Source organism: Trichoderma ghanense (genome assembly GCF_004382785.1).
Source record: "Trichoderma ghanense strain CCMA-1212 chromosome Unknown scaffold_0, whole genome shotgun sequence".
Lineage (NCBI taxonomy): Eukaryota > Fungi > Ascomycota > Sordariomycetes > Hypocreales > Hypocreaceae > Trichoderma > Trichoderma ghanense.
Genome location: NW_027395663.1, coordinates 2759127 through 2777130, shown reverse-complemented (window position 1 = coordinate 2777130; position 18004 = coordinate 2759127). Strand labels below are relative to the sequence as shown.

The following is an 18004-nucleotide window of genomic DNA, read 5'->3' as shown; positions in this document are numbered from 1 at the left end:
CGTTGCCCGCCGCCTCCTCGTAAACAAAGCCTGCCGTATCTCATACGCGGCTCCAGATCCCCACAGACAAGCCATTTGCTATTCGAGGTATAAGGACGGCGCATGCGGCAGGGTCGCGAAGCAGCGCCCGCTCGGCTGGCACGTATGAACCCAACATTATCTAGTATGCAGATCGTAAAAATCGTAATAGGACGCTAAACGAAGAGGCTCTTCATGCAGCATGAGTCGGCGCGGCAAGAAGACGGTCGCGCCATCGTACACAACTGAGCGCAGGAGCTCGACGAACGGGGTGCTCACTGGGGCGGCTGGTAGTTGAGAGGTCTCCTGTTTCGACTGATTAGACAATGTCTGTGTGCCTTGATTACACATGGCAGGACTTACTTGAAAAGGAGGATATGCGGCTCCGGCTCATGGACCTCGTAGTGCTCCCAGCCGAGACTCTAAAACCAGGAAGAAAAAAATCTGGTGTCAGCGATGTCGCACGTCTTCTTCACCCTCGCCGTTCGGACAGCGGGGGATCTGCGATAGAAGGGGAAAAATCAAGGCTCACCTGTGTCATTCCCATGGCCCTCCACTCGTCCTCCCACAGAAGCTTCAGCGTGCCCTTGGCAGAATCGTGGTATTCTTTCGGAATCGCTTTGAGCATCATCTTAGGTAACTGGACATGGCGGTACTCGAATTCGTCGTCGCTGTATCTGTTGGCCGGTTAGCGATCCAGCTCCCAGTCACATGCTGTTCAATGCGCTTGTGGACGGTTATCCACTCCTCCTCTCCCTCTGCAATCGCAGCCGAACGGCCCTCCTCCACCGGCTCAACAAGAGAGGTATTCCGGAACTCACCTCTCTGAGTATCGGATGGCGTCCACGAATTCTTCAAGTCGGGCTCGTTCCGCTTCGGTCAGGGGACGCGGAGTCTTGTTCCGCCGGCTCATGTCGATATCCATTTTGATGGTTGGGTCTCTTAGTAATCTTTTCCGGCTTTGGCTGGCACGAATCGTCTACCGCGTGCCGCGATCGTGTTGGTAATAACTGTGTGGGATCCTTTGCAAGAAAAGGCCGCTCAGGATTTGTCCAAACGCCCTCGACCTCGTTTTCGTTTTCGAGCTGATGAAATGTTTCGACTCCGAGATCGGCTTGGGGTAGTATAACAAAACAAGAGGCGTTCGGCGGTGAAAGTCGAAGGCCAGGCGGCAAAATGAGGTTCGATCAAAGCGCGCGAGAAGCTTCTGGCGGATCGAATCGAACGGCGGAATCGCGTGGTGCGTGAGTCACGGGCCGACGAGAGCGACGGAAGGTGCGATAGTCGACGAGGTGCAAGACTGAATCACAGCCGGAGCAGACAGACAGGCGGACCTTAGGTAGTAGGTAAGTAGACTCAATGTGGCACGAGACCTTTGGTTTTGGCGGGCGGGTTTGCAGGAGGAGGAACGGGGTGCGGTGGGATAATAAATACCTAGTAATGAGGTAAAGCATCGTCGAATCAACAAGCCCCGAAAATCAACCCCTGGTCGGGGCCACTTAAATGTCGGGTGCCAGCTCCGTTGGCGGTGCAGGGGGGGCAAGTCGGTTTAGTTGACGGGACATTGACATCTAACTGACCGCCGCTTCACCTCTGTTCTCCCCGGTTTCCATGCTCTTCTGCAACAAGCGCATCTTGTATTAATTCTTTTTGATTGATGCCTAGCATCGAGATGACAATGAACCAAAACATGCCTAACAATTGGTACTGAAGTAGTTGTAGACGATTCAAGGTTGTCGCCTCTTGCAAGTACCATCCCTTAGCGCACAGGTTCCGAGATACCACGGAGAACGTCCACCTCGTCTGCTATAGCCATCGTGAAGCTGAAATGTGAAATAAACTATCGCCTATCCATCATACGTATCTGACAAGTTCAAGATGCATAATTCTCACGGGAACGCACGTGTCCATCTTACCGTTGTCGATTTTCTGCGTGTTCCTGCGGGAGCTTGGATCCCTTGCTCCGGTTCTTTAGCCAGGATAGCCCATGATGCTGTCTGAAACCCTTGATGCATGTGTCTACCTTATATCAACGTCATCAGTCGGCAACCTTTTTTTTTCTTTTCTTTTCTTTTTTTTTTTTTTTCTTTTTTTTGAAGGTTCTTTAATCAGGATGCCAATATACTCATGTAGATGCCTGTCACCTTACCAGCAATATCAGAGCGTCAAACAAACACGCCATCATAATCCAAAAAGTGATCTTGATTGACCTCTCGAAGCAGTCAAAGGCACCCCCGAGGAGAGCGGCACGTGGCTTACGACGTTGCCTATCTTTACCTTGACGCCGGGCACTGGAACCTCCCATGTCTTGAGAGACTGAAGCTCTTCATCTCCAAACGCCTCCAGAGCTTTAATGGACTCTTCATCCACGGGGAGGTCAAGCGCCCACCCAATAGAAACGTGGAATGCTTCATCAGCCGAGTCCTTTTCTCCTCCCTTGTTCTGATACAGAATGGGCTGGTCAAATCTCCGAGCCATGTCGTTGCATGCATTCAAAAGCCTCATGAGCTCCGGATTCGACAGCGCCCCAGCGCTTTTCGGCGTTGATGAGCTTGCCACCTGGAGGACGAGAAACGTGCGATTCGAGTCAGGCGAGTTATACCACAACAATCTCCTGGGGTTAACAGAGAACTGGCGCACGCCGCTGGCCTGCAGCGCAGATGAGATCTGGTCGAGGAACCGATCCTTGTTAGAGGTGCTCAGCGAAATGGGCCGCGACAGGCTGATGTGGAGAGGCAGCGGCGCTCCCAGGTCACTCGTCAGGAAGCTGTGCAGCTTAGCCCGGCTGCCAATGGCGTCGTCGACTCTGCATACCAGTTGAACCAGCTTCTCGTGCTGGTCAGCCAGCGGATGCCCTAGACAGCAGTGTTAAGCCTTGCGTCATCCGGGCTCAAGCAAACCCTTGGTTCCAGACACTCATTCAACTCACACTCGATATAGACATGGCTGGGCCAGTTGCCCACGACGTGGGGAGTCAGTCTCTTGCGCCCGTGGTGCAGCGCGGGATCGTCCACGACGCTCTGGCGGACGGTGGACGCATACAAGTCGTGGAATGCTGAGGGAAGAGGTGGTAGGTCGGACACGCGGCCTGACGGAGGGCTCGGGGCCTCTGGTCGGGCTCCGGAGCCGTGCGGCGAGGCTTTGCGCCGTTTGGCTGGCGACGCCACCGGCGCGTTGTTGTCTTCACTGTCGGAATGTGATGATGTTGACGAGGAGGAGGAGTAGTCGACGAGAGCCATTGAATTGAGGAGATGGTCCTGGAAACCAAGTATTTAAATACTAGTGGATGACTATTGCATTGATATTGAAAACAAAGCAAGAAACAGCAAAAGAAATGAATGAATCGGCCTTGCAGTCACGCTCCGCTGATTATCTCGATCGTTGACTTATTCTCCTACGCAACCAAGCATCAGAATGCATCAACGCGATCCCCGTGAAGTGTGTCGGATTACATAAGCAACGTGCNCCCCCCCCCCCCCCCCCCCCCCCTTTTATTTTTCGTCTCTCTTCCTTCCAGCTCTCCTAGAGCTGTAATGTGTGGCTGTCTCACTGACGTAGTTTAAACTCATCCCATCCACTGATCCTCTTAAGGGATTATTCCGTCGTTTGGTAGGCGGCAACAGCTCAACTTTGACAGCATACCCTCACCTTACCTACCGTATCTCCGGTGGCGGCCGTCTAAGCCAATGGAAGCTTCTGCTGAGGCTTCTGATACGAGGTAGGTTGAGTCGCCCAGTCAAGCCCATCAAGCCAGTTACACCATCATGATTGATGCGTACCGTCTCCGGCCGTAACAGAAAACACGATGAAGCACAACTACATCTCCATAGAACTCCGAGAAACCTGATGAAGCATCCATGGAGATGCATGGGTGAGTCTAAGTGACAGCACAACCTTGCCATGAGATCGCTGCATTCGTGTGGACAGGAGAAGGCTGGTAAGCTAAAGCCACGCCCCAGGAGTACATCCAGGACATATGAGGGCAACCGGATGGAGTACGAGGAGGGCTCCAGCCTCGTGCGCGACGCCGACTCCATGGCAGTCTCGTACCAGCAGTACAGGCAGTGGGACTGCGGCTCCGTCGTAATAACCCGCCCCTACACGCCGCTGTGTGTGCGCATCAAGAATCGCTTACGCCGGTACAGAACCAACGTCGGCGCCATGCTCAGGGTCGAGAGACGCTCAACCCTAACCCTGTCGAGCGCGATGTGAAGGGCAAGGGGCCGGGCGCGGGAGGACTATGAGGAGATTGAGATGCAGTCGATGCTGCCGAGTCGCAGGAGCGCTCAGAAGCGGCGCAAGCCTCATCCCAACAATGCCCGTGCTTCCCGGCATGCGAGCTCCTCATCTGGCGGTCGTACCTACGTGTATGACGACGCCTCCTGGAATCCTCAGCACCGAGATGTGAACTCGCGGCTGTCTGGATGAAGGGCCTCGACGGCAGGAGATGGACGCTGCTCGTATTGCCTGTCTGGTAGTTTTTTTTTTTTTTTTTTTGGTTTCGTTCATTTGAGTATCAAGTACCGACAGGCGCACGGTTAGCATGGAATGGATTAATGACAGATACCATGGGTGGGAACGATTGGAGTTATAGATGGATGGCTTGATATTTTGATCTTGAGATAGTCGGTTATGCTTCAATATGATACGATACCTGCAGTACTGAAAATCGTTGCGAATACTTGTCAGACATTACCTGTGAGCACACGACGGAAAATACGCGTGAGCGTGCGATGTGATTCATCCTGTGACATGCAGATGAAGTTGCTGGACAACAGTTATCATACCAATGTATATATATGCAACTAGATTCTTCCTAACTCATACGCATGTCCATCCTAGAAATACGAAAGCCCGCCCCATCCCAGCACCGCTTCCAAATCCTCCCTCATCTCCGTCACGCCATCATACCCGCCCCTCGTCGCGACTTCGGCCCTCTTCGCGGCACCGAGCTCGTTCCACCGCGCCAGAACGGTCCCGTCGACGATGGCCCTTCCCGAGGCGGCCGTTTCGACGCCCACGGTGCGGGACATGCCGCCTCCGCCCTCGGGCGTGCGGTGCGCCCTCGCGTGGAGGCCGCCGTGAGGAACGAGGGCCGGGAGGAGCTGGTTCGTGACGGAGAGGAGGCGGCGGTAGGCGGATTCGGGGAGGGGCGTCAGAGCGGCTATGGAGCCTGAGGGGGAGGCGAGGAGGAGGATGTGTGGCTGCGTGGAGGAGGAGGACGAGTCTGGGGATGAGTGGGATGTGGGAAGGGTGCGGGGGAGGAGGAGGGTTGATGTTGGGGGGTTGGGGGTTACGCTGAATGTTGTGCGGTGGAGGAGGAGGTGGCCTTGGAGAGATTTGGGGTCTGAGATGAGTTGAGTCAGTATACTTGAATCCCTTTGCAGCAGCCACAGAGAAAGTGAAGGGATAGAAACGAGAAAGACTTACGCTCGGGATTGAATTCGAGAACGTGCATATCGCCGTCCGCGTCCACGGCAACCATGGACAAGTCCTCGCCATCTGGCAGAAAGTCTGCGACCAGCAGCGGCAGCGATCCGCTGCTCTTCCCGAGCACCTTGAAAGTGTACGGCTCCTCCGTGTACCCGGCGAACCACAAGCCCTTGAAAGCGTCCGCAATCAGACACAGGCCCGTGCCTGGCAGTTCGCGCACCGACGATACGTGGCAGCTCATGTCGAGGAAGGCCACGGGCAGCAGCGAGCCGTCTTCCTTGAGGCCTCGCACCATGCACTTCTGGCCTTGCGCCACCAGCATCAGCCCCTGGGTGCCAATCTCGGACAGGGCCGTCACGCCGCCTCGGGGAATGTCTTCCTTGGCCAGCAGCTTGAGCCGCTTGTTCGTCTCCGGCTTGCCCGGCTCGGGGATGACGGTCACTATGTCGTATACTTGCACGCGGCCTCGCGTGGGGAGGTCTTCGCCTCGGGACAAGGCGGTGCCCACTGCGAGGAGCATTCTCCGCTCCTTTGTCTCCTCTGACACCTCGAGATGCAGCGTTTTCATGCATTCAATGGACTCACCCGCTTCCATGTCGATCGAATGAATGACCGTCCACGTGATGGGGTTGATCAGCTTCAGAGCACCCCTGACCGTGGTAGGCGGGAGAGGGACAGACTCGCGGGCCCATTCTTTGTGGTAGTCGTCGTCCTTTGGCAGCTCAAAGTTTTCAGGAATCGCACAGCCCGCGATGTATGTCTCCGTAGGGTGGTGGTAGGCAACATGGCGGACGTCAAGGCCCAGCGGAACCTTCCTGACCGAGATGCCCAGCTCTGTGAAGTTAGTCTTGCTCGGCAGCTGTGTGACTCGGGCTACGCCTTCAGAGTCCGCATAGATGAATCCCCTGTCGCACCCTTCGGTGTGGAACGTGCTCATGCCCCGAACGCCATGGCCTTGCAGGCCAACCACCCTCGGGACGCTTTTGCTGCTCTTGATGACGAAAGCTGGTGAAGGGCCCGGAAGAAAAACAGTGCTATAGCCACCCACATTCGCGCAGACCCTCAAGGGGACGTAACGCGGCGGCTGCGCGGTGTCGTCCGACGGATCTTCCACAGCGCTCTTAGCCAGCACGGCATTCGGCGACTTCTTGAAGAAGAGTGTGTCGGACAACGTGTGAGCACTTTCGTTGGCCGGTAGGCGGATGGGCTCGTATATGGTAAGGTCATCGGTAGAATGTCGTAACTGGGAAAGTTCTGCTGTCAGCTGGCCGTCAACAAATCAGCTGGAAATTGACGAAAAACCCTTACTATCAGGTATGGCGAGGCGTGGACGGCATCTCCAAGGTCTGCCACAACAATCTCGGTCAGCGTTTCGCGGGTGGCTCCTCTTCTGGCCGCATAGCCAGCTGAGAGATGGGGAGGAATTGATGAGAGCCCCTCAGCGACATAGACAGCCTTTGAGAGATCCGGAAGCGCGAATATCTAGCGTTGTTAGCCTCCTATACTATGGTTCATAGCTTCAGCCGTTCAACAGAGGACGCTGCTTACATGCAAGGCTCCCGTTGAGTTGAGCAAGAACATCATGACTGCCTCGCTTGCCTGTTTAGTTGAGTCGCTATAGCTTGACTGAAAGATGCCCTTGGTGTCTTTGTACAGGCATCCAGCCACCCACTTGGTAGACGTAAGACTGCTGTCCGTCTTCTCCATCTCTTCAATCTCGTTATTGTTGTCAATCTGGGCGAGAAAGACGCTACCGTCGTCGCGGATGATGAGCAGGTACGGGTCAACGATGCTTGCACTCACAGCCCGGGGCTCAGCCCCCGTCTCTTCATCCAGCATGGGTAGGATCTGGATCAGGTTGAGATCTGGAAATCACTCAGCGTCTGCTTCTTCCACAGGAGGCCGCGGCATGGCAGACTTACCTCCGTTGTAACACCGCACTTCCGACTTGAGCACTTGGATAACCACCATTTGCTTTCCCATTGTGCCAGCTTCCACAGTGAAGCCGGCGGCCGGCTCAAACTCCGTCTCCTTCAAGGTCTCGAATCCTGCTGCTGTGAGGGCGTACACGTCAGACGTTTCGTAGCCATCGAGATCGACCTTGGCAACAATCATGAACCTGTCATGCTGAATCGGCGTATCGTAGTCGCCGGCCACTCCAGCATTCGTGCCCAGCGACTTGGGAACGGGTTTCTTAACGCACATGGTCCAGAATCCTCTGGCCTCTGGAAACTCGAACCGGCCGATGACCCTGGGCTGGATCTCCCGGTTGATGATCGCGAGAGCGCCCGCCTCTCCCCGTCCGACCGCACAAGCAAGCTGCAGATCAGCTCGGACGCCCCTGTTCAGAGTAGCCTCCTCGCTGTCAGGCAAGAATGCTGCTTGTCCGCATGTAATGTCTTGTATCGGCGCAATGCTGAGCAGCACGTCGTGTATCCGGAAAGTCAAGTCTCCAGATTTGGCTGGGCCTCCGTTGGGCAATTGCTGAGGCTTGGCTGCGGCAGAATCATCTCCGTAAAGGTCGTCATCTTCTTCGTCATCCTCAAGGTCGAGCTCATCCACGTCCAGAGCCAGATCCGGGTCGATGAGTCGGGATTTCCTACGCTTCTCTTGAGTCTGCCTTCTCGACCACCCTAACACGACGGAATCGCTGGTTTCGCTCCCAACGAAGAGTGTGTTCTTCCCCAGCCTGGAGACGCACGTAGCCCTGCTCTTGATTACGTTGCCACCGCAGTCTGCGCCCACGAGCCTGACGCTGAGGCCTGACACCGTTCGTCCATCAATCTTGAAGGATATTATGCCCAGCCGGCCGTCATTCAATATCAATAGCAGCTCGCCATTTTCGATGGCAAGTATCTCAATGGCGCAGTTTTCAAGGCGCAGCTTCATGTCGGATTGATCCGTCAGGCTAAAGGAGGTTGCCAGCTTGGCCATGGGATTGACGGCCACGCCGTTTGCCTTTCCAGATTGGTCAACATGGATCAACTCGTTCTGCCCGACTAACAAGGCGCCACCGACAGGAGCGGGCAAGGCGATGACCTTGTAAAGGTCATGTGGCAGGCCAGTCACCGACAGGATGGTCGTTGACGCTCTCTGCTGCAGGTCCAGAGTAAAGACCTTGTACGATAGATGATCCCTGGCGCCTAGAGAGGCAGCGGGTGCCTGGCTGGACGACAAGACACCAAACGTGGGCTCGCGATACTCATGCAGAAAGGTGAGGTGCACGGGGTGAAGCAGGCTCGGGTCTAGGAGGGGCAGACGCAAGACAAATGACGGTGTATATGCTGCTTCTACATTGTCGCTATCTCCGTTGACCGCTGCCGCCTGCTCCTTGACCGGGCGAGGCCCGTCCAGATCCTCGTCCCAGTCCTCCATCTCCAGGTCTTCTTCGGAGCGCCTGAAGGGCAGGATGGCGAGGTTTCGCGTGCCGAACTTCAAGGCGGCGCATCTACTGCCAGGATCGGCCTCGAGGTGGTTCACATACTCCCCAAACACCTCCTCCCATGGGGCTCCTTGAAGCTCTTCCTTTTCGTAGTAGTGGATGGAGATGGTCTCGAGCTCGTTCTTCCTCGGGTCCCATTCGGCCATGCACAGCTTGGCTGCCTTGTATGCAATCAGCAGAACCTCGCCTCCCGATGCAGTCCTGCTGGTCCTCAGCCTTGCCAGCCCGATTACCGTTCCAGCAAGCGGGATCTCCGTGATGAGCACGAGCTTGGTGTTGTTTGTCCGCTCGGTTCGCACGAGCATGGTCTTGCCGCCGAGAAAGGAGGACTCGAGGCCATCGTCGTCGTTAACCTGACGGTCGAACCGCGTGTCGGAGTCTGCCGGCTGGCTGGGCTGGAGTTCGGGATCGAGATCGGCCGAGACGGCCTTGACGGTGAAGATCTGGAGCAGCGAGCCCTTTGCGACGACGACGTTGTTGGCGGTTGCAGAGGTCAGCGGCAGGCTCAGGCATTGGGTGACGGCTGTGGGAGCCGCGAGCTCAGTGTAGACCTGCATAGCTGCAAGGGCATCTCCTCCGCCGTCTCGCGAGCGCAATTGGGCTGTTGCGGCTGTCGATGGAGAGAGTCGTGGGTTGAGGCGTCGCGAAACAAATTCGTCTGCGTGGGTTGAATCAAGTGTTTTGGCTGGAGAAGCTGCACACATGCAAAGGCCGGCAGTGGGTTTAGCGGCCTCGATAGCGGATCAACGCGCTGCCGTGCCGGGACTTTAGCACGGCCCAGCAGCTCTGGTACCACCATACCTACTTACATGTAAGGCACCTCGAAGCAGTTGAAGCCACAAGACGAAATTGCATCTCGCATCTGGTCTCGACTACCTAGTCAAAGGCACAGCACAGGAAGAACCGCTCGAGTCTTGTATACCCAAGATTTCCTAGACCGCCGTCTGCAGTTGCTCAGGCGGGGGAGGTCCCCCAGTCCCAAATTCAGGCACCGAAGCAACCCGCGCGTTGTCCCTGAAGCTCCAGCGCAGGGATGTACTGTACTACCCTTATTAACGCTGGGTGAGACAGCTGGTGATGCCGCCATTGCGTCACAATCCAGACAGGGAACAACAAATCGCCACGCGTTTCACACGAAACATAGCCAGCTTGGACTTCAAACAAACAGGCCAAGCGGCTTAAGAAGAACAGCAATCGCTCACTTGGATCAATCGTCTCTAGGTAGAGGGAAACATACAGCATAAACACCAACAACTTGACCCATCATGGCCTCGGGCTACGTCCAAGCCGGCCTCATCTGGCTGGCTTACGCAGTCGCCGTCCTGCTATGTCTCGGCGCTGCGATTGTCACCACCTTCACATGGCAGACGCCCATCGACCGCTCGGCCATGGTGAGCATCGTCGCCATCGTCAGCTTAACGTCTCTGCTCGCGACCGTCTTGCTTCTTCCGGTCGACATCGCCCTCGTTTCGTCCACTGCGTCCTCGACTCTAGGCGCCAAAAAGGACTGGGCCACGCCAAAGCGAGTCGCGGATATTCTCTTTACGCTAAAGGTTGTCTATTATTCGCTCTACAGCTGGGATGCCCTGCTCTGCCTCATTGTCATTCCCTTTGCGTACTTTTGGTACGAGGAGTACGACGAGGTCGCCTTTGAGGAGGAGGGTCGCACATGGAAGAACCGCTTCTGGGCCGCCACCAAATACACGCTCTTCTTCGTCGCTCTCACCGTCGTGCTCTTCCTCTTGGGATTCTTTGTTCCTGCAGCTGGCGGCAGCAAGGGCCACTGGGATTTGGACTACTACAAGTCATTACTGTCCCAAAACCATGGCGAGAAGGCGCTTACCTTCGCCGTGGGTCTCTTGATGACGCTTGGAACGTTTCTCTATGTGCTCTACACCAGTGCCGGGCTTGCTCTCATGCCCATCTCTTTGATCAAATCAGCTCCCCCGATCTCGGCTCCCCAGCTCTCGGCAACGACAGCCTCTCAACTCGAACAGAATCGAGAGCGCCAACGCCAGCTGGAGCTGCGCAATGCTGGTCGTGAAGAGGGCATGTCCCGGAAGGACAGGAGAGAGCTGGATGCTCTCATCAGAGAGGAGCAAACGTTGGTTCGGCGCGAACGCCTAGCTGCCGAGGCCCAGGGTGAAGGCAGGAGCCGAGTATATCAGTTATGGCTCAAGCTATGCGCACTCGTCAGGCCAGTCAAGATGCTCGGCGGGATTTTGCTGGTGCTCTTTGCCGTTGTGATCTGGGTGTCCATGTTCATCACCGGCATCGATAAGGCCAAGCACTCGGTCTGCAAGCAGCGATGTGGATACATCCTCGGCCAGGTTCACGTCTTCCAGCCGATGAACTGGATCTTTCTGAAGGCTGCCAAAGCCTTCCCCGTCGACTACATCCTGATGGCTTTTCTGGTCCTTGTCTTGTTCAGCAGCTCCATCTCCGGTATTGCCGCAGTTGGCATCCGCTTCCTCTGGATCCGAATCTTTCAAATCCGCAGAGGCAGGACAGCTCCGCAAGCTCTTCTCATCGCGACGGTCATGCTGTTGCTCATCACGCTGGCCATCAACTATGCAGTCGCCATGTTCGTGGCTCCGCAGTACTCGTTCTACGGAACCCAGACGTTCTGCGCAAACGAGCCTGCGTATCCCGGCGCCCAGCCCGACTGCAGACACCACCATGAGTTGATCATCCCTTGCTCTGACGCCCTGAAGTACAAACACGCCAAGGACGTCTGTACGCCATCTATGATGTCTACCCTGCTTAACCGTATCACCATTACGTGGCCGCTGTTTGGTGCGATTGATTTCTGGGCTCAGTACGTGTTCATGGGTATCTTCCTCATTGTCCTTGTTACCGCGCTGGTGCGTACCCCCAAGGTCGATCTCGCCGAGATGGACGAGTTTGCCGAGGCGGATGAAGAAGAGAGCCTTTTGGCGTCGACCGGTCGTCGGTTTGGGGCCACATGGCAAGACGTGAGGGGACAGCCTGGCAGGGACTCGACGAATGGGCCCCAGCTGATTCGAGGCTCACGACCGCAAGGCAACTAGCTATTACCACCACACAGTTAGTGGCTTTCTTTTTTCGTTCCTTTTGTCGGGGGGGAAGGGTTGGTTAATCGGCTCGGTAATTCAGATTGTTGTTTGGAAGGAAAGCAGGGAATCGAGCTTCGGGTTATGGATTGGGAGTTTGGAGTCATTGTTTGAGCGCACTCTACGTTGCTTCTGTTTGTGATGAGAGCGGCCCACGCAAAGCGCTGAAATGATGAACCAGGACGGGAATTGTTGGGAGTCCACATTTCGGGCGGTTTATTCTTGTTTCCTTTTTTTTTCTGCTTCTTCTTTTGCTTTTCTGTCGTTACCCTTCGTTAAGAAATATCAAGCACCCAGCGCAACCCTCTGTTGTTTGTCCTTCTTCCTCGCCCTCGTGAACTGCACAGCCTTGTGACTCCTATCATCAAACGCAGCCGCCGGCCCGACATGCATCTCCCTCCAGCACCTCGCACAATAAGGATCATCGTCGCAACCCAGACATTGCAGCGTAGCATCCTCAAGACAGACGGTACACCAGCCGTCAATGTCGTCATCTGTGTAATCCGTCTTGCTTGTCAGTCTCCTGACGGGCTTGTCCCCCGCAGAGGGCCTTCCGCTGGGAACAGAAGGGAGCGAGAAAGAATCGTCCTCTTCGGCGGCGGCAGGGGCGCGGAGAGCGGCCATGCGGGCGGTGATGTCGTCCATGGCGTCGGCCTTGGTAATATTGCTTTGGCGGCGGGGGGAGAAGGATGAAAGGTCATCGAGATTAGGGGGCAGCGAAGGTAGAGCGAGATCTGTGTCTCCGTCCTCTTGGGCGTCTTGATCTTGGTTCTGGTTCTGCTGCGCAGAAGCACACTCATCGTCGACATCATCATTGGACCTTCGTAGGGCTGCTTCAAGGGCTGCTTCGTCTTGGAACTGCGCAATGACGTCGGTTACTTTGGCCTGCATCTGCTCGCCATCTGAATCATCCGAATCCCCAGCCTTATCGTCGTGCTCCTCACCTCCTCCGACGCCGTCGCCCTTGGGTACAGCTCGCGATAGTTCTTCCAGGAGCGCCCTGACCTGCTCGTCGCTTGGCTCCTGCGCGGGGGTCTCATCGGGACTGACATCGCCTAGGAGCTCCTCCAGTGTCTGGTCGTCTGTCGAGAAGATCCGTTCGACATCTTCGTCATCCTCCAGCTTTTCCGTTTTCTCGGAATATGCGACATCCTTCGCTTCAGCTGTATGCGAGCGTGGCGATGATGATGATGATGCCAGAGGAGCTGGAGTAGTGATGGCCTTCTCCCTCTTTGGCGAGACTGCGCTTCCATCGTCTGCAGCTCGTAGCGACTTTAGCCGAGCAGCCAGAGCGTCTTCTCTAGTAGCCGGGTTTGACCTCTCAATCACATCTACACTGAATCTGCCATCTACTGCTTAGCCATGGCTTCAGAACATCTCCTTCTGGCACTCCGCTCTGTCATCACGTACTTTATCGGCGCTGCTCGACCCGGCGATGCGCCTGAACCAGAGCCCCGCAAGGCCTGCAGCCGTTCCAGCAGCGAGTTGTCTATATCCTCGGGCATTGCTTCAAATGGATCGATCCGGTATCGGTAGTCAAAAAGTATCTTTTGCTGTTGTCCCTCGGAAAGGATCACCGAGTCCGCCTCATACACTTCAAAAGCCGGTTTGCGAGCGTGTTCATGCGAGGGTCATTCTGTCGGGAAAGCATGTTTCTTAATCCGCATGGCGCGCAAAGTCACGCGCCAAGCTGCACAACGGCTTTACTTAAGCAAAGCCTACCCAATATTCTCATCTCCCATCTCCCAATGCCGATGATTTTAGCATTTTGCATCGCCATTGTCTATCTTATTGCTCCTCCTTTCTCTTCAGCGTTGTATCAAATTCCTCCATCAGTCTTGATCATTTAAAAAACCTCGAGTCATATTAGGAGAGCCAAATCTCGCTTGATACGCCCCAAAAGCGTATTCAAGCGGAAAAGGCCCAACCAGCGCGTATTGGTCAGAGAGCTGAAAAAAAAAAAAAGCCTATCAAAAAGCCTGCCACACACACGATGCTTCGGACGACAACCCCTAAAAAGCGTCACCGCCACATAATTGATCCTATAGAAGAACACTAATGCAACGTGATTAGACGTAAACCAACGGTCCCCCATCGCCCGAATCAGCCGGTATTAAGCTTACTGGCATGAAATCCGGTTAAGGTGGTCGCCGTTCGCTCCAATACGATGATATCATCTCGCCACCTTCTGTATCTGTGCCCAAGACTGCATCACCACCGTTCTAGAACACTTTTTCCGGTGCATAGCCTCTTCTAGCCGCATGGATACTTTGTCCACCGTCTCGCAGAAACTGTACGTGCTGATGGCAAGCAAACAGCACTGCCACTCGCAATGCATCCATATTACAATTAACTATCCGCACGAGCCGCCGTGAATCCCACCCAAGGCCATGTAGTTTTTCCGCGTGATGCAAGCCAGCCATGTGAGAAGCCTCAGAGACGAGATGGCCGAAGTCCAAGAATCACTGCCCAGCCGACCAAAACTTCAGCTCATGCGTCTCTATTGAGGCCCGTGTATCGTATGTCTTGACAAAAGCAGGAAAAAGAAGAAAGCGCCAAGTCCATATCGTCCGGCCCTTTTGCAGCGTCAAAACAGTATGGTATCGATCGTGAAAAGCGCAAAAGCATAAACCCATACACACGTAGACATGAATGGTAGAAGCAGTGATAAAAAGCTCCCCGAATCCAGCGGAGCAACGTAGCGATAAAAAGAGAAGTCGTGAAAAGCAAGGTCACAGCAATCTTATGCTAGAAAGACGGCGACGAGCACGGCAGTAACGGCAGGCCAGAAGCCCATCAGCTGAACAACGTTCCTCAGGCCAGCAGCGCTTGAATCCTGTCCGTCGGCTGTCGTACCGTTGGGAAGACTGCCGTTGATGAGAATGGTCCTGGTTCCGTTGACGTCGGCAACGTTGACAACGCTCTTGTTAAGCGCGTCGTAGCTGCCATTGCCAATGAGGCTGTCATAGTACGCAGTGTTGTTGTTATCGTCGCAACCGCAAACATCGTACGTGCCGCATCCGCAGAGAACATCTCGCGTCTCATTGCGACGGCTGGACTCGTTGTAGTAGTGGTACGGATGGTGATAGGGGTACATGTACGCGCCGTACAGCCAGACGCCGGGCCAGAAAGCAAGGGCAGCACCTCCAAGGAGGGCAAATGGCAGAATGCCCGAGGGGCTCCTGCCGCCGGCGCGGTAGGGAGTCGCTGCACCGCCAGCGTAATATCGGCCACCACCAAACGACGGCTTCGGGCCGCTGCCTCCAACTGAGGTGCCGCCGGCGTTGGAGTTGGGGGCTCGGTTTCCACTGTGAGCACGGTTAAATCTCTGGCGCAAATGGCATGATGGAGATGGTTGGGTAGGGTGCAGGAGATCCGAAAAGCCCATCCCAGGGATACACATACGAGCTTCCACCACTGCTGCCACCTCTGCTGCCTCCACTGCCTCCACTGCTGCCGCCAGAGCTGCCTCCTCTGCTGCCGCCGCCTCCGCCGCCGCCGCCTCGTCCTCCTCCACCTCCGCCGCCCTTGCGCTTGAACAGATCGTGCTCCTCGGACTGCGCGACGCCGTCAACCCTCACCACATGTCGAGGGCCATCGATGGCGCTGGCTGACGCAGTGGTCATCAGAGTGACCAGCAGAAGGGCGAAGTCGATTCTCATGGTGAATGATTGATGGCAATGCTGGTGAAGAGTGTAGAAAAAGCTCTGTTATGAAATGTTGAGGATGCTGGAGAGATGGAGCAATTGGCCAAAGATTCGCCCTCCAAAAGAACCGCGACTTTTATAAGCACCGACCGAGATGGCACAACACTAAGAGAAAGAGCAGGCGCGATATACTTTATACGCCCCTTCCTGCAGTAGGTAAGGTACCTTGGTACTGTGCAGGCCAAAGAGTCTTAGGTTCCCTGTTTGAGTCCTTTCTGGAAGGAGCATGGGCGCAGCTGTTAGTGCAAAGCGGCTGGACGGCGGTACCCCATACTGCCGTGCACACCAAAATGCTTGCTCCCTGTTGGGTCGAACGAAGTACATGGACATTGAGAGCTTATGCCGGAAGCGGGTCCCTACGTGCGCCAAGATCGAGTTACAGCCACAACTGGCGTCCATGGTCCCTTATTATTCCAAATGAAGATGGATGATTGTATGACTTGATTCGGTACTACTGCCTGCCGTCTTGTCTGTTGGATTTTGCCTTCCAAGTTGCCCACGAGTCCAGTAAGCGGAACAAATCAAGCGTGTATTACCCGACTAGAAATCACTGGGTTCTCCTTGGGTACCTGCCACGTCGCAAGCCGTTGCCGTCGATATCGGGCTCCGGACTAGGTACCTGACAGGTGCTGTTGCTCAGGGCGGGCATTTGGCCAGTTGGTTTGCTGTCAGTGGATAGCTTTGATCCCCAATCACTGAAAGACCGTGCTTCTTGGCCTCAGGACACCTGTGAGAAGCAGCCGCGCCTCCAAGGCAGTGCCGCGATTATCACTTCTTGCCGCTGATACCGTTGACGTTCATTAGCCTCGACCCAGCGAGCGACGTGTAAGAGGCGGTCAAAGTGGCGCTGACCGTCTCGACAGACAAACGGCTTCGCGCGTGAGAACGGGGAGCAGAACAGCACAGTTTCCTAAAGCAGAGCGCTGCTTTCTTTGTATTTGTGGGAAAGCTGAGGGGGGCCCGTGCGCACTTACATTAGCTTCACAAGCAACCTGCGTCATGGCCTGCTGTTGATCCCATTCTTTATCTTGTCTTGATGCTTACTATTCTCGTGGATGCCACTGCTTTGTTCTTCTCCTCCACTCTGAAGTATGTCCTTTTCAACCAAAGCGTTGTAAGATATTGGATAGAGTAGTAGATGCCGGCCTTGCCGCGCGTGTACGGCAATGCCAAGTCTGCGTTGGATTAAGGTTAAATCTAGACGAGTGACTGGGTGGGTTCGCGAGATCCAGATCAGTCGCATACCAGGATCTGAGGAAAGCTTCTACTTGGCAGAAGACGCGAGAAAAAGAAATTGGTCCATCCTTCTCCTTAGTCTCTAAATCAGTCTTTTGCTTGGTCTGATCAACCAATCTCAGCTCACTTCCGCTTCTAATTTACGCTCTTCTGGCCAATTACAAAGTACAAGCTGGTAAATCCTGCAAGTCCTATATCAGACTCAACCCCAATCCCAGCCGCATCTGTTCAACAAGCGATTTCATAAGAGTCAGAGAATGTAAGACAAAGTGCGTGGCTGCATTGTTTAATGGGTGGCTGTTAACATTCCGTGTTCCGGTCACTCTTGTAGTTCGATATGAAGCTGCGCATCTACACGATTTGGAGCGCTTGTTCGCGGTGGGTGATGTACAATAGACACGAGAATCATGAGGACCAACCTCTTTCTAATCCAGGCGCCGATGAGTGCTCACTTAATTTTATTAACATAGCTCAGAGGTTGGGCGAGAGACTCCTTGGGCTTGCGGTGACATTCACACACTGAGGTGCTGATGCTTTCTTTATTCGCACCAAGCAAGCAGCCTCACATCCGCGGAAATATTTCACCAGCTGCTGTAGCCATCTTCTAGCATAATGTCCCGTGCAATATAAGAAAGAGAAATTCTAGCCCTTTTACCCCGTCTGTCTATCCGTATGCCAGCAATTGAAGGGTCGAATATAACCTGATCTCGCGATGCTTCGATAAGTTGAGCAGTCTGAGAGGAGCCACCGTGACACTTTTTGTGATCGCACGGTCACATATCAGTACTATTTTCGCTCTGAAGAAGTGATTCTCACGAATGCCTACATTAGACCTTGATGCGACCGAGAATAGGGCTGATTGCCATTGTCGATAATCTTATGCCTTGCAAATCTCACATTTGGCTCAGAGTACCGCGATAGAGCTAGAAGAATCGCGCTAAACATTAGCTGCATGAGCTCAGTGCAGCTTCTAGGCCGAAACACGTGCACGCAGTGAACAGTGAACAATAACTGAGGTAGCGGCTGCTTGATGACTCAGCAATTTCTTGCCGCCTGGCTGAATCATCCACGGCTCG

The 18004-nt window shown here is 54.7% G+C and overlaps 7 protein-coding genes across 7 annotated transcripts; 2 read left to right on the top strand and 5 right to left on the bottom strand.

The window, feature by feature from the left end:
* Nucleotides 1-293: 293 nt before the first annotated feature.
* On the bottom strand, nucleotides 294-943 carry CCMA1212_000948 (Cyclin-dependent kinases regulatory subunit; the record flags this gene model as incomplete). The annotated part of the gene is made up of 4 exons (XM_073698391.1): nucleotides 294-324; nucleotides 382-440; nucleotides 551-695; nucleotides 840-943. 4 exons carry the CDS (start codon nucleotides 941-943, stop codon nucleotides 294-296), a joined length of 339 nt encoding a protein of 112 aa, XP_073563612.1.
* Nucleotides 944-2199: 1256 nt separating this feature from the next.
* Nucleotides 2200-3257, bottom strand: CCMA1212_000947 (U6 snRNA phosphodiesterase; the record flags this gene model as incomplete). The annotated part of the gene is made up of 2 exons (XM_073698390.1): nucleotides 2200-2873; nucleotides 2948-3257. 2 exons carry the CDS (start codon nucleotides 3255-3257, stop codon nucleotides 2200-2202), a joined length of 984 nt encoding a protein of 327 aa, XP_073563619.1.
* Nucleotides 3258-3881: 624 nt separating this feature from the next.
* Nucleotides 3882-4230, top strand: CCMA1212_000946 (uncharacterized protein; the record flags this gene model as incomplete). The annotated part of the gene is made up of 2 exons (XM_073698389.1): nucleotides 3882-3889; nucleotides 3990-4230. The coding sequence occupies 2 exons, from the start codon at nucleotides 3882-3884 to the stop codon at nucleotides 4228-4230; spliced, it is 249 nt and encodes an 82-aa protein (XP_073563620.1).
* Nucleotides 4231-4856: 626 nt separating this feature from the next.
* On the bottom strand, nucleotides 4857-9450 carry CCMA1212_000945 (uncharacterized protein; the record flags this gene model as incomplete). Its single annotated transcript, XM_073698388.1, has 5 exons — nucleotides 4857-5365; nucleotides 5449-6694; nucleotides 6760-6933; nucleotides 7000-7316; nucleotides 7374-9450. 5 exons carry the CDS (start codon nucleotides 9448-9450, stop codon nucleotides 4857-4859), a joined length of 4323 nt encoding a protein of 1440 aa, XP_073563617.1.
* A 708-nt stretch (nucleotides 9451-10158) lies between these two features.
* CCMA1212_000944 (putative lysosomal cobalamin transporter) lies at nucleotides 10159-11943 on the top strand (the record flags this gene model as incomplete). Its single annotated transcript, XM_073698387.1, has 1 exon — nucleotides 10159-11943. The coding sequence occupies one exon, from the start codon at nucleotides 10159-10161 to the stop codon at nucleotides 11941-11943; it is 1785 nt and encodes a 594-aa protein (XP_073563618.1).
* Nucleotides 11944-12270: 327 nt separating this feature from the next.
* On the bottom strand, nucleotides 12271-13490 carry CCMA1212_000943 (uncharacterized protein; the record flags this gene model as incomplete). The annotated part of the gene is made up of 2 exons (XM_073698386.1): nucleotides 12271-13327; nucleotides 13396-13490. The coding sequence occupies 2 exons, from the start codon at nucleotides 13488-13490 to the stop codon at nucleotides 12271-12273; spliced, it is 1152 nt and encodes a 383-aa protein (XP_073563615.1).
* A 1238-nt stretch (nucleotides 13491-14728) lies between these two features.
* On the bottom strand, nucleotides 14729-15647 carry CCMA1212_000942 (uncharacterized protein; the record flags this gene model as incomplete). The annotated part of the gene is made up of 2 exons (XM_073698385.1): nucleotides 14729-15313; nucleotides 15387-15647. 2 exons carry the CDS (start codon nucleotides 15645-15647, stop codon nucleotides 14729-14731), a joined length of 846 nt encoding a protein of 281 aa, XP_073563616.1.
* Nucleotides 15648-18004: the final 2357 nt, after the last annotated feature.